Below are 13213 nucleotides of genomic sequence, written 5' to 3'. Positions count from 1 at the left end.
AAAGCCTTTATTGAGCCGTGAATATTGAAGTTAAATGAAAAGAAAATCACGTGAAATTGACTGTGTTGTAAGTTCCTTGTTTATTTATTTTAATTTTTCTTCTTTTAACGTCTAAAATCAAGTAAAAATATTTCCAGGTCTTTCTGAAAACAATATGAGTATTTATGTGGGCCGGGAATATTGCCAGTGGGAGAGAACTATGAAATGGGAATCTTTTTTTTGGCCCCGAAAGATTCCCAAAAATTGGGAATTTATGAAACTTTGTAATTTTGAACAGTTAAAGAACCTTAAAACTACTTTAACTAAGTGAATTCATATATTTTAATCCAAGAACTATCATTCCATGCATTAATGTCCTTTATAGACAATATCATGGGAATTTTTAGAACTAAATAAATTTCGATTCCTAAACCATTATTTAAAAACTCAAGCATTTTGTAAGATGTAATTTTATATTGGCACTTGTGTTCAAAAACATCCTAGGTCTAAAATATAAAAAACTATCTATTTTTATAAATTAGCTGCTTTTTCAAGTTTTTTAACTTTACAATTTATAATTGTTCAGCTAACAATTGCCAATACTCCCATTTTGATTTAATTATAATTTCATTTTAAAATATATTTCAGTTTTAGAGTTTGATTTAACCACATAATTACTGCTTTTACCTATCATTTCCGGTTTTTGGGCTATCTTGCAAATTAATCACAATTTCCTGGGAATTTTTGAATTTTGGAAATATTGCTGGCAGTGTTCCCTGGGAATATTTCCTCGGTTTTAAATTCCCGGGAATTCCACATCACTAGTTATGAGTAACACATAGTGTTGTTAGTATTTTATGGGTAAAGTACAAGTCATAATGTTTATAGGAAAACATTGATCTAGTACACTTTGGGGGAAATAGTAGAAATATTGTTCTATGGTGCTGCATAATTTTATTGATGAGTTGATTTTTGTGCGAAATACGTATTTTTCTTGGTTTAATGAATACTCTTAGTTTCTTATAAGAATTTCTTAATGAATTTACATTGAATTTTAAGTCTTCCATTTGTGAGGACATAAACATTTTGACTGCACCTTAGATCATAAATAAAGATTGTATGAAGCGTGCTATATTAAGATGACTTAAAGAACACACATTTAATGCTAAAGATAATAATAATAGGTTATATTGGATCATTATCTCGAATGAATGTGCATACAACGAGTATCGCCATATTATAGATTTTTTTTAATGCCTACATGTTTATTGTTTCGCATTAAACAACTGTCACAATAGTAAAGACAAATATAAGAATACAACTCAGCTCCGAAGATGACAATATGATTTGTTTCAATTAAAATACATAGTTTTCAAAATGAAATCCATGGAAAACATAAGAAAAAGCTATTATCTAGGCTACGAACTTCCAACACTTTGTACCTATAGTTTGCCATTCTATTAACACTTACAGTTATGTTATCTTACATTCAAGAACTTTATTAACCATCTGTCATGATTATCACAGTATCTGAAAAATTACAAACAGTGCTGATATGCCCAGTACATAATCAAATCATAACAAAATAAGAGAGATATTTGCGGACGTGATAAAACCGATTTGTCGGCACCATTAACAATTAGGTGTAACATATACTACATTACGTAATTATCTCAAAACCACCACAGCGGCGGAAATCGGTTCAACAGAGCAGCTGTGCCGTCTCGTTAGTGAAGCTTGTACCACGCGATGGCAATTGCTTCGTACGTGACAACGTTAATAACGGCTTTAACAAATGTAGGATAGTGCATTGTGAATTTGAAACTGCTTCTTTGTTTATTGTCTATTTGTGCACTCATGTGTTGTAGGAACGCACTTGCAACTTCTTAAGTGGGTGAAGTTAATTGATTGTTAATAGTTGTATGGACGGTTAGTGGCATTACGTAAATAATAGTTACTTCTTGAGATCTCAATTTTGAAATGATGATCGGCTCTTGATGCAAAGGCAGCAAAGAATTTAATGAAGGTGGTTGTTTGTAAAGCATGCAATAGGATATGGAATACTCCGCAAGAACAATGGGATTCTCAATGTTCTCAATGGGACAAGGAATTACGCAAAGGACATAAGAATATTCTAAACTATGCAACTTTATTATTGCCATATCAGAGTTTCAGTTACACAAGAGGAAGTTAATGGAATTAAGATTTAAAAACACTGTCTATTAATTAACTATTATTGCAAGTTATCAAATCCATTGACTATATGGATTGTTTTATATGTAACAAACTAAAAAGGTCTTGGCTTTTTATATTAATTTTAGTATTTAATTAAGAAAATACAAATTATGATTTTGGAAAATGTGTTCTAAGACCTTCAAAAACCACTTCAACATCTCATGTTTTCAATTTTAATGTTTTCTTATAATACTAATCTTTAGGCTTGTTTAATGTGAAAGAAAAGATTTTGCCCATTAAATTGCTACATATCGCGTTGATAAAACTTGGATTTGTCTGAACATGTGCTTGTTTCTTGTAGTTTAAACTACTTTAATTTTATGAATGTATCTCATGTGTTTATTTTATTTTAAATATTATTGGAAGATACACACCAATATAAATAATTCTAGAAAAATAGAATCTAAATTAGTATGTATTATTTCATATTAATTATATACAGTAACAAATATTTGTATATTGCACCATAGCGCTTGAGGTTCTAAGTTCAAAGGCAGTACAAACGTCAAAAGTTACTCAACATTGTGTAAATAATATCGAAACCCATATTAAATGTATCACGACACTAAAGCTCCTACCGGATTTGACAACACTGGACCCTGAGGTAGAGTTATGACATTAGTGAATCCACTGTAAATGTCACTCACTTCATTAGCGGATGAAAGGCGAAGTACACAGTCATTGGAGGCCGCGACTTCAGACTGACCGCGCATTCAAGTCTCCATTTGCACCGTTACCTCTAGACAATCATCGTCCTCTACATGTGACCTCTCTCGTGGTGAATCTCCACAGACAACTCGTGTGTTTCAATATTATCATTCATCAAGATTCACAGGCGTTGCTTCTTTCATGATGATGGGTGTCAATATCATCAGATACATAGTTCTTAATAGACTTCTAAAGCCATCGATGTAACCAGTAAAAGTGCAGACGCCTTCTTCAGGGAGATCGTTCGTTAGATGCCTATCCTAGAATATTCTAGATTCACAGGCGATGCTTCTCTCATGAAGATGGATTTCAATATCATCAGATAAATAGTACGTACATTCTTGATAGACTTCTAAAGTCATCGATGTAACCAGTAAAAGTGCTGACGCCTTCAGGGATATCGTTCGTCAGATGCCTATCCTAGAATATTCTAGATTCACAGGCGTTGCTTCTCTTATGAAGATGGATTTCAATATCATCAGATAAATAGTACATTCTTGACAGACTTCTAAAGCCATCGATTAACCACTAAAACTGTATACGCCTTCTTCAGGGAGATAGTTCGTCAGATGCTTTTCCTAGAATATTCCAGATTCACAGGCTTTGCATCTTTCATGCTGTAGTAAAATAGATAACTAACCTTGGGTAATTAGTGGTCAAGGAATGGCACTAACTGCCACTAATTTAAATTCAATTAGCCTAGTTGTATACACTTTGGTATGAGTAGGCTACTCCAATAAACATTTTTACGGACAAAATCTTACCAGGATATAATTATGGCAAAAACGTGAGTCCTAAAATTTAATGACCACAATTATTAATATTTAACATGAGCATATCACTTTTTGCTTGAACTATAAATGATCACCTCATATCGAGACAGATGACACGTATTTATAAATTGGATATTGGCGATACCTCTTAGCTCATTCTTCGTTTTAATAATGAGAATAATTTATAGGACAACCTATTAGGCATGATTCTTATCATAAAATACCTGAAATTTTTATCAAAGTTGAAAGACCTGAATTTTGAAGAAAGAACTCTGAGATTCGTGGTAATAGAATACCTTGATCTATGCATTACTGGTTACTGGTTAGTTTTATATTTTCTGATATCACAAAACTTTATCAATATTTTAAAATTGTTTATAAAAGGAATTATATGGTCCTTTCCGCCGAGGTTCAAAAATACTGGAAATCTCTGGCATACCTTCTACAGTAGAGTCAAATGAAGATGTATAGATATCGTATGAACAGAATCAGAAATACTATTTTGCTCATCTGTTTTATCGTCAGTGCTTATTTCCAGTTAATTATTGGTACTGGTAACAAAAACAGCTTTAGGTATTAGCATTTCTTCAAAGAATAAATTAAACTTGACCTATATTTGATCCCTTAGGGAGAGATAGTTCAAAAGCTTAAAATGTGAAAAAATTACTTATGAAGCATTTATGGTGACGATACAGAAGTCAAGAGAATAACATATTACTGCTAGTCTAAATTCATTGTCAACAACACAAATAATGACGATGGCACAAAACCTCACAGCCGTATTCTTCGCCACCGCAGGTAATAGCTAGAAGACAATGGACGGTTTTAGACCTACTTGGGCTATTAGAGCTTTATGGTAGAGCAATGAGAACTGGCTAGTCAGTGTTGATTGCAACAAGGTTCTTTGTTCTCGCTCTTAACACTCTACCTGGAGATCAGGTTTGTTTCTTCAACGAAAATATACCATATAATAGCCAGTGTCCGGTAAAGCAAAGCAGAAATGAAACATGGCTTCACTAATTCTAGTAGTTTTTTAATCATTCGTTTCTCTCTCACCACAAACAAAAAGAAAAATCTTGACATTACTTTCAATTTGAACAGTGTGGAGTAGTAGTACTTATGATAAATACTTTTACCAAATATCAGTCATGATATTCAAATGGGAATAATAACAAATAATTAATGAAACTTAGAAAATACGTTTATACTTCAAAAACAAAATTGTGTTGGGACGTTCATTCAAATTGATAAAGGGCAAAAAAATTGATAGCGGAAAAAGCAACAGAGAGACAATTATTATTTAAATTGATTTAAAATACTAGCCTTTAAAATACAGAAAATACAACGAAACTTTAGCTGTAATCAACACGTGAGTTTAAAAAATGGGTGCAAGTTTCATAGCCAGTTTCATTTTTAACCACAGTAACGCCTATTTACTGATAGTATTATTACTCAAAATAGGTAAACTGCCATATAGACAGTAGCTGGACTACATTAAGTTTGTTACTCATATAATGCCTTGGAATTGAAATATGGATTGTATTTAACACCTTTGAAAGAACGCCATCTCAAAGCTAAAGATGAAGGAATAGCAAAATCTTAAGGCTTTTTAGATGACAAAAAGAGTTTGTTATAACATTTGAAATCATTATTGTGTTGCATTTTCCACACGCTGCATAATGGGTGAACATTTAATACACTTAATATTACAAGATATCAGAAAACTTGTTAGCTCAAAAGTGTTGTTACATGTTATATGATTCCAAAATATAGGTGGAAGAAAAGTCTTTAAATTCCACCATCTTGAAATTACTCGGATCGGTAAGACTTTGGAAATGTGTCCAAGAAATCGATTATCTTTATTAGTTACACATTTATTATTGCTCTTATTAGTTTTCTTACCTCGATGGTCTTTTTTTATATTTAAGAATGATTATACCAGTTGTGGTTGGAGTTAAAATTAAGGTAGATATCGCACAAGATCGCGACGTATGCAACATTGTTCGGGAACATATTATAATCATTGCAATATGAAGGTTATATTACTTGTTTAATCCACTTACTTACTATAGTAATTAATCAGTATGTTATGTAGGCTTTCTTTTTACAAAATATTAACCAAATTTGCATTAAAATAATGTTAATAAAACAAAGACCAACGAGGTAAAATAGTTTGGTAAAAGTATTTCTATTTTGATTTCTTCGTCGAAGTTTGGATTATTGTTTACAGTTCTTGCTTAGAAACCACAACGGTATGTTTTAATAGTCTTTATCCTTGTAACTACTTCAAAATATTTTTTCCATAATATGCCTTATACACCGTTAGTACCTTTATTCATGGTTAGTCATTCGTATTTTAAAAACAACATTGATGATGTGTGATTCTATCGAGGAGGATGGTGTTACATGTTCTCGACTATGTTTTGAACAGTTATTTGGTTTCCCCTGTAATCACCACAGTTAAAGTTACACCACCTTCAAATCACTCTGGTGAAATCTGATCCTACCCACATCAAATGTCAGATTCAGACTCTTCGTGATGCGGGATTCCACCGGCATTAGTTGTAATAATGTAATCGCGGATCTTACGTAACATTAGTGCCTTCATGATTTATTATCCAAGGCATAAAAACCCCCATGACTTCATAAACACGAATGCATAAATTGTTCTTTACTCTTGGCTTTTCGCTGAACAATACTATGTATGGAAAGTGATTCATCCACAATACTAGCTTAAAATAATCTATTTAGACTAAAAATCGAGCGAAGTGTTTTCTCCAACTTGATGTCGTTGTAAAAAAATACGATAACGGATTTTTTTCACCGATCAACAGAAATATGAAGTTTCAAGAAGTGGTACCTGCTCTCTTCTTCAGGTATAAAATTGTAACATAAAGGATTTTATACCTGAATTTTATAAAATATTATAAAATTTGATTGTTATAAATAAATTCTAATATAAGGATTTTCTTTATTTCATCCTTAACCATAAGGCTTACAATTTGACTCCTGAAGAAGAGAGGAGAAACAAGTTCTCTAACGTCTTGCTTCTGTTATCATAACGATAACAAATGTCCGCAACCCTATGCATATCTTAAATGACTCATTGTGAATAATAAACTATAAACAAATATCTTGAAGATGGAGCTTGTATTGGCTTCTATTAACTTAATCACTACAGTTAGAACACAAACCAATACTTAAAACTTTTATTTTTGTGAGGCTTTTCGGTATAAAATCTATCTTTGTCAGACACATCTCAAAAGTAAATACAAAAAGTTAATTTTGTTTTTAATAATAATTAGGCATATTTTATTTTAATAATGATTTGTCCTGTGTGGCATAGTGTGTAAAATAAAATAAAATCATTACTGGAAGTATACTATATAAATTTTGAATGTTATTTTTTTAAGATTCGTGAAAGTAATATTGAATGTTGTATTGGTCTATCTTCTTGATCTAATAAATCTTCTGTATTTGCTTGATTTATGTAATAGGATTCCCTGCATTTAAATAGCTACGTGTGTTAACGTGTTGTAATTGTTTTAGGTTTTCTTTTGATACAGTGTGTCCAGTGGTGAGCGACGGCCGACTTTTCCTCTCTGTTGAATTTAATGTGGGAGCATCTTGTATGAATTTTTCTTTTTGTCTATCCAATGTATTTTTTGTTGCAGTCATCACATTTTATTTGATATATTCCTGATTTACTGATAGTTTCTTCATCATCTTTTGGATTTTTCAATGTATTCTTCAAGTTACTTGTTGTTTTACAACTTGTTGTTTTATATTTGTTTATAGGTTATTATTCAAAATGGGTCATTTAAGATATGCATAGGATAACGGAAATTTGCTATCTTTATGATAGCAGAAGCAGGACGTTTCGAGAACGGGTTTCTCCTCTCTTCTTCAGGAGACAAATGGCAAGCGTTATGGTCAAGGATACAATAAATAAAATCCTTATATTTTAGAAATTTACATCCGAAGAAGAGGGCTGATACCACTTTCTTGAAACTTCATGTTTTTGATGATGTATCGGTGACTAAAAATCCGTTATCGTCCTTTTCTTACATCTTACTACTCTCTTCTTACTACTGTTTGTGTTCTAAATGCAGTAATTAAGTTAAAAACAAATAGATATATTGCCAGTTGCTGCTATATTCCTCTAAAAATAGACAAAGTCTAGTGACAGAGGGAGGGTCTCACGCCATGCCAGTACGTCAGACACAGTTTGCCAAATTGCACAGTATACATACTGGAGAGAAATTCGAGCACAATGGACGCCGGAGGCTAGCACGAAACGGGGGCACGAATTGACGGTTGCCAAAATCATCTCACAAGCGGATGGCTCACAAGAACCGCAGACCTCGTGCGGTCCACATACACTTCTCATTTAGTTGCAACTGTTCATCGCTCGAGTTATATTCGGTAATCTTTCTGAATTAGGTGCGATTGCTGTTCCAAAACCTTACGAGACGTTCTATTACATTCAAATTGCTGCCGCTCTCTTTCCAGCAGCGGAAACCAGGGCGACTGAATCTCGTTTCAGTTTAAAATAAGTTGAAAGTATTTCAACCATCCGATAAAATATATTGAGCAGTAAAATTAATTGCAATAACATATTAAGAGAAGATGTCATGTATCAAAACTGTTTGTCATATAAATTTATATTGTTCACTAAGCTTACAGTTCTGACAATATTATCCACCAAAGTTCTTAAATTAATTCATACAATTAATTTAATACATTTTGCATTGCGCATAATGTACTTTTTACACCCATCTCCCTCAAAGTCATCTTCTTGATAAAATCTAATATTATGAATATATAGCGTGCCAAACTGTAAACTAATATTGTAAAATATGTTACTCCGGTTACTTTAGAACTGTTTGAAAAAGCAGTATTATTTTTTTTCTGATTTAAAATCATATTATATTAAACTTTGCAATTGAAGTTATTTAAGGAGCGGTTCTGCATTAAATTATCTATTAACAATAACAACATTGAAGACTCTTGGAGCAATTGAAAAAAACTTAAAAATATTAATAAATGTAAATAATACATACCATTATTATTTATGTTATTTAATTTAAGGTTACCACTTTATGAAGGTTTCCTGATGAGGAAACCTTCGGTTTCGAAAGGCCTCGCACGAAAAATAAATAAATTGGAAATGTTATGTATTATTTAAATTTATTAATATTAATAACAAGATTACTTTTTATTTTATTTTTTACGGTTCTTCTTGAAATGGAACCCCTATGCATTATTGGCAAAACGTACATAAGGTAGCCTAATAATAATATGATGCTAATTATAATAACAGTAATAATGTAGGTTAAAATAAGTAGTTAACGCTTGTAACTATAAAGTGTATATTTACAAAATACAAATAAGAGAATAATCCATAAAACCTGACATATGATCAACAAATGAGAAATTCGTAACTCTAGTATTGATATCGGTAATAAATTATTATAACTATGTTTATTTCCAGAGATATTTTTAAATTCGTTGCATCATAATGAGGCATGTTGTTACATTTAATTTAAGCAATGTTCAGCTGGAAGCAAAACAAGGTGTTTGGACGCAATATACTTATATCGCAATACAAATGTTGTGAAATATTAAGATAATACTGGAATAGTGTGTCACAGAAATTAGATAACCGTATCTAACGCTTTATTATTTTTTTCTCGTCAGAGTTTAAAAGGAAGTTGTACAGACGTATGCTCAAGTAATGCAGCAATGGAATCCTGTTACTGTACGTGTAGGGAAGTTGATATAGGAGTATATTATTTTAGGAATATATAATATAATCATATGTGATTTTAAAAAAATGTAAGGAATGTCTTATTTTACCAGGCGAAGTTAGGGCTAAGAAGCCCTCTCTAACACTTAACCTGGGGACCAACGGCTTAAAGGTGACTTCCGAACCACCACCAATGGCCGGGCAGGCGGGCTGCTTAATATTTGATATATTAACCCTTAACAGCCTGGTGTTGCCGTGGACATATTAGTATGCACAGTGTGTATACCACGGTGAAATACTCTCACTTCATTACCTGTGGTGATAAGAGTTAACACTTCAACACAGAAAGAAAACAATAGAGAGATATCAAAGTCACGTCGGTGAAATATATCGATAACGATCGTCTCCGGATTTTAAATTTTGCATAAAATTTAATTTCTATATTTACAAGAAAGAGGTCTATGGTTATGTATATTCAATTGTGGAATTTGGCTGGGAGTTATTTTCATCTTCTATTTAGTAGGCTGACACTTTTTATGTCTGTCAGGGGGAGGGGAACCTTTCTTTTCTGAACGACATCTGTCTGTCTATCTGATCGCAGGACATATCGAGAAAGAAACTATTTTTGAAATTTTGCATGCAACCTCAGCGAAGCCGGGATTCGTTACACATAAACGTGACACTAAAATTTATGATAAAGTTAGTATAAAGTGCAACTTAAAGTAGCTGACTAAAATAACCTATAAACTCCCTTAAATAATTAATTTATCAACTACGCTTAAAAAGTTATTCAATAAAATATTAACTGTCACACCCTGAAAGCGATCAGACTAATTTCCAAATAATTTGATTATTCAAAATTGTATGGATTTAATTTTAGGGATACATTTTATCAATTTCACCAAATCGATTACTATGACAAAGAAGATACTTTATATATTCATTTGTTCTGCTCTCCTGCATTACATGTTTGTACTGAACTGTACGAAGAAAATGTATTGTGAGAGAAATTAAAATTCAAGGAGATTCTGACTGTTATTTTTCAACGGAAGTCGGCTTTTATTGTTAAACCTCACAGAAACACGTTCCATTTTATATCTCGTGCTTTCCCACGGGTCGGAGACTGGAAACACTAGCGACAAAGTAAAATATGACACAATATTCAGGGATTCGTCACGGCACGGCGTGGGGCCGCGGTGAAGGGCGTGACTAGACCTCAAAACAGGAGAAAGAGATAAACACTGTCTCTTCCATGGACAATCCTGGACAGGGGAAAGTGGGTTTAGGTCTGGCCAACAGAAATCGAAAGTCTTCAGCAACTGGCGAGGTGAAGAGCCTCAGAGTCCTTCCGTATTGTGGAAGAGGACCAGTGACATAACTGACTATTGAGACTGTAAGGCAGCTTCACACGTAATGATGTGTGGCAAGAGTAGGAAGCTTCCGAAACACGCGATGTGGAAACTTGAATCGGACAAACTATTGTGCCTGGATGGCTATTACTAATTCCTAACGAAGAGAAAGTATTTTCATAACTTTGAAGAGAACATTATATTAAACTTTACAATGTTGTACGTTTTGCTAATAGACCATTAGTACTTGCAACATTTATTAAATTATATGTGACCTATTAGGATCAAAGGCTTATTACACAAAAATATTATCAAGTGACGTATTATGGTCCCCTAATAAAATCGTGTAGGTAATTCCCTTCCAGGACTTTAACCTTTTCTGTCACTACTTACTCAAGGCACGCTATAGCAATACATGTTATTTTCTTTGTTTGAAGTTTGTTTTTGACAACAGAAGGATTGTGAAGGAAACAGGATTTTCCGGACATTTGCTATTCTTTAATGATACAAGACAATCAGTAACACTACGTTTCGAAATCTGCAATTTGATCTCTTCTTTAGATAAATGCCTAAAATATTTTAGCCTTAACATGAAGAAGAGATCAGATTGCAAATCTCGAAACGTATTGTTACTGATTGTACTGTTTCACTGGACGATGACAAATGTCCATAAAAAATCCCGTTTAATTGTTTGTAATGTTATATCATCTCGTCACTTTTTTACAAAACTATACGTTAGGAAGCAATGTGAAATTTGCAGAAGGATCTACATTCCTTTTGAAGGATATACAATGTTTTTAAACAGTCCAAGTTATGGTCGAAGCATTCGTGAGCATTTTCCCAAGATAATGAAGGTGTATTTTGAATATTTTGTACCTTAGCAAATACTTCTGCCACTAAACAATAAGTGTTTCAATTTTGTAATCAAACTGTTATTAAATTTAAACGTTTTTAATTGAAGATCTTCACAAAACAATTATGTTAAACCTACTCAGCGTTATTTGTCTGTAACAGGTCTTATGAATGATTCTTCTAATCTTTCCAATTTCAATTATAGAGTGGATTATTATTATTATAAACTCATAATATGATAACTAGTTGTTTTCAATACAGTTTCTAGATAATCGATTATTCGCTTTGTTGACAACCGTGGCCACGGTCGAACCAAACGAAGAAGCGTTTAACAAGTCATTACCGCGGTAGGGACAATGGCCGTTGTGCAAGACCGAGTAGCCGAAGAGTGAAAGTCGTCATCCAGTGGAAAGCAAAGTGGTGCGGCGAGAAACGTTAAATAAAGCTTTATGTGCCGGTGTAATAAAACTGCCCTGGGTTTATTGTCCACTTCACTCTCACAGCACCCATCTTGTAGAGCCTCACGTCGTGGATTCCGAAGAAGCTTTCATTCTGGAAAGTCAGGACAATTTTTAGCCCCGAATAATTCCTTAGGTGACATAAACCTTTCATGTCCCTCTTTATACCCTGAAAGCAATAACTGTTTAATTCGTACAAACGGTGTTAACGACCTCGCTATAACGCGGAAATATTTGTCCCGCATAATTTCATTGTGGCAGCTCCCGAGGGAACAATCGAGCGGAAGTCGGAGGTAGGAGTACCACAAGGCCCGCAGATGGAACACGGGTGAAGGTCGCTGTCACAACAATTGTGTCGCAAACTGTCCTGACTCACGGATTGTTCAACTTGTCGTCCTCTACTGTGTGCACAGGTGTGGTCATGCATATTTATAAGTAAAACATACTCGATCTGTAAAGAATCACTACAAGATCGATCTTCCAGTTGTGTCGAAAGAATGGTTCGACAACACGGTTTGTAGAATCTTTCAGAAAGCATCATTGGTAAATTTATTTTGTCTACGCACAATCTTTATATCATATCTTATCTGTCTTTTGAGAGATAAGATAATATAAGACGAGGTTTGTTTACAAAAACCACTTTCATATACACAGTTTGTGAATATTCATCTTTCAAGCAATTATCATTGAACTATCCTTTGGAGAATGTTTAAAGGGGTGTGAATTAATGCATATGAAACGTCTTCTTAGGTTTCGACAACACGGTTTGATTACTGATAAAATCTGTCAGAAAGCATCATAAGCAAATTTGTTTTGTCTACGCAGTCTTTAGATCAGATCTTATCTGTTTTTTAAAAGATAAGAAGTTGTTTGTTTACAAACACAGCTTTAAAACCACTTTCATATGCACAGTTTATGAATATTCATTTTTCAAGCAATTGACATTGAACTATCCTTTGGAGAATGTTTAAGGGGTGTGAATTAGTGCATATAAAACTTCTTCTTTGTTGATTTTGATCAGAAATGCCCAACTAACATTCTACCAACCTTTTTCTTAATCTGGCGATAGCATGTTTACCATAATGACGATGAAAATAATGCTATGAGGTA

General features: G+C 33.1%; 1 protein-coding gene across 1 annotated transcript in view; it reads right to left on the bottom strand.

The window, feature by feature from the left end:
- LOC124358130 overlaps positions 1–12257 on the bottom strand; it is a 28793-nt gene extending 16536 nt beyond the window's left edge. The window contains exon 1 of the mRNA XM_046810422.1: positions 12147–12257. Within this exon, the coding sequence (XP_046666378.1) occupies positions 12147–12257 (111 nt within the window). The remainder of the gene's footprint in view (positions 1–12146) is intronic.
- Between the last annotated feature and the right edge of the window lie 956 nt (positions 12258–13213).

The sequence above is a fragment of the Homalodisca vitripennis genome, chromosome 3 (assembly GCF_021130785.1).
Source record: "Homalodisca vitripennis isolate AUS2020 chromosome 3, UT_GWSS_2.1, whole genome shotgun sequence".
Taxonomy (NCBI): domain Eukaryota; kingdom Metazoa; phylum Arthropoda; class Insecta; order Hemiptera; family Cicadellidae; genus Homalodisca; species Homalodisca vitripennis.
The sequence above is the reverse complement of the archived record's forward strand: the minus strand, read 5'-3'. Positions and strand labels throughout refer to the sequence as shown.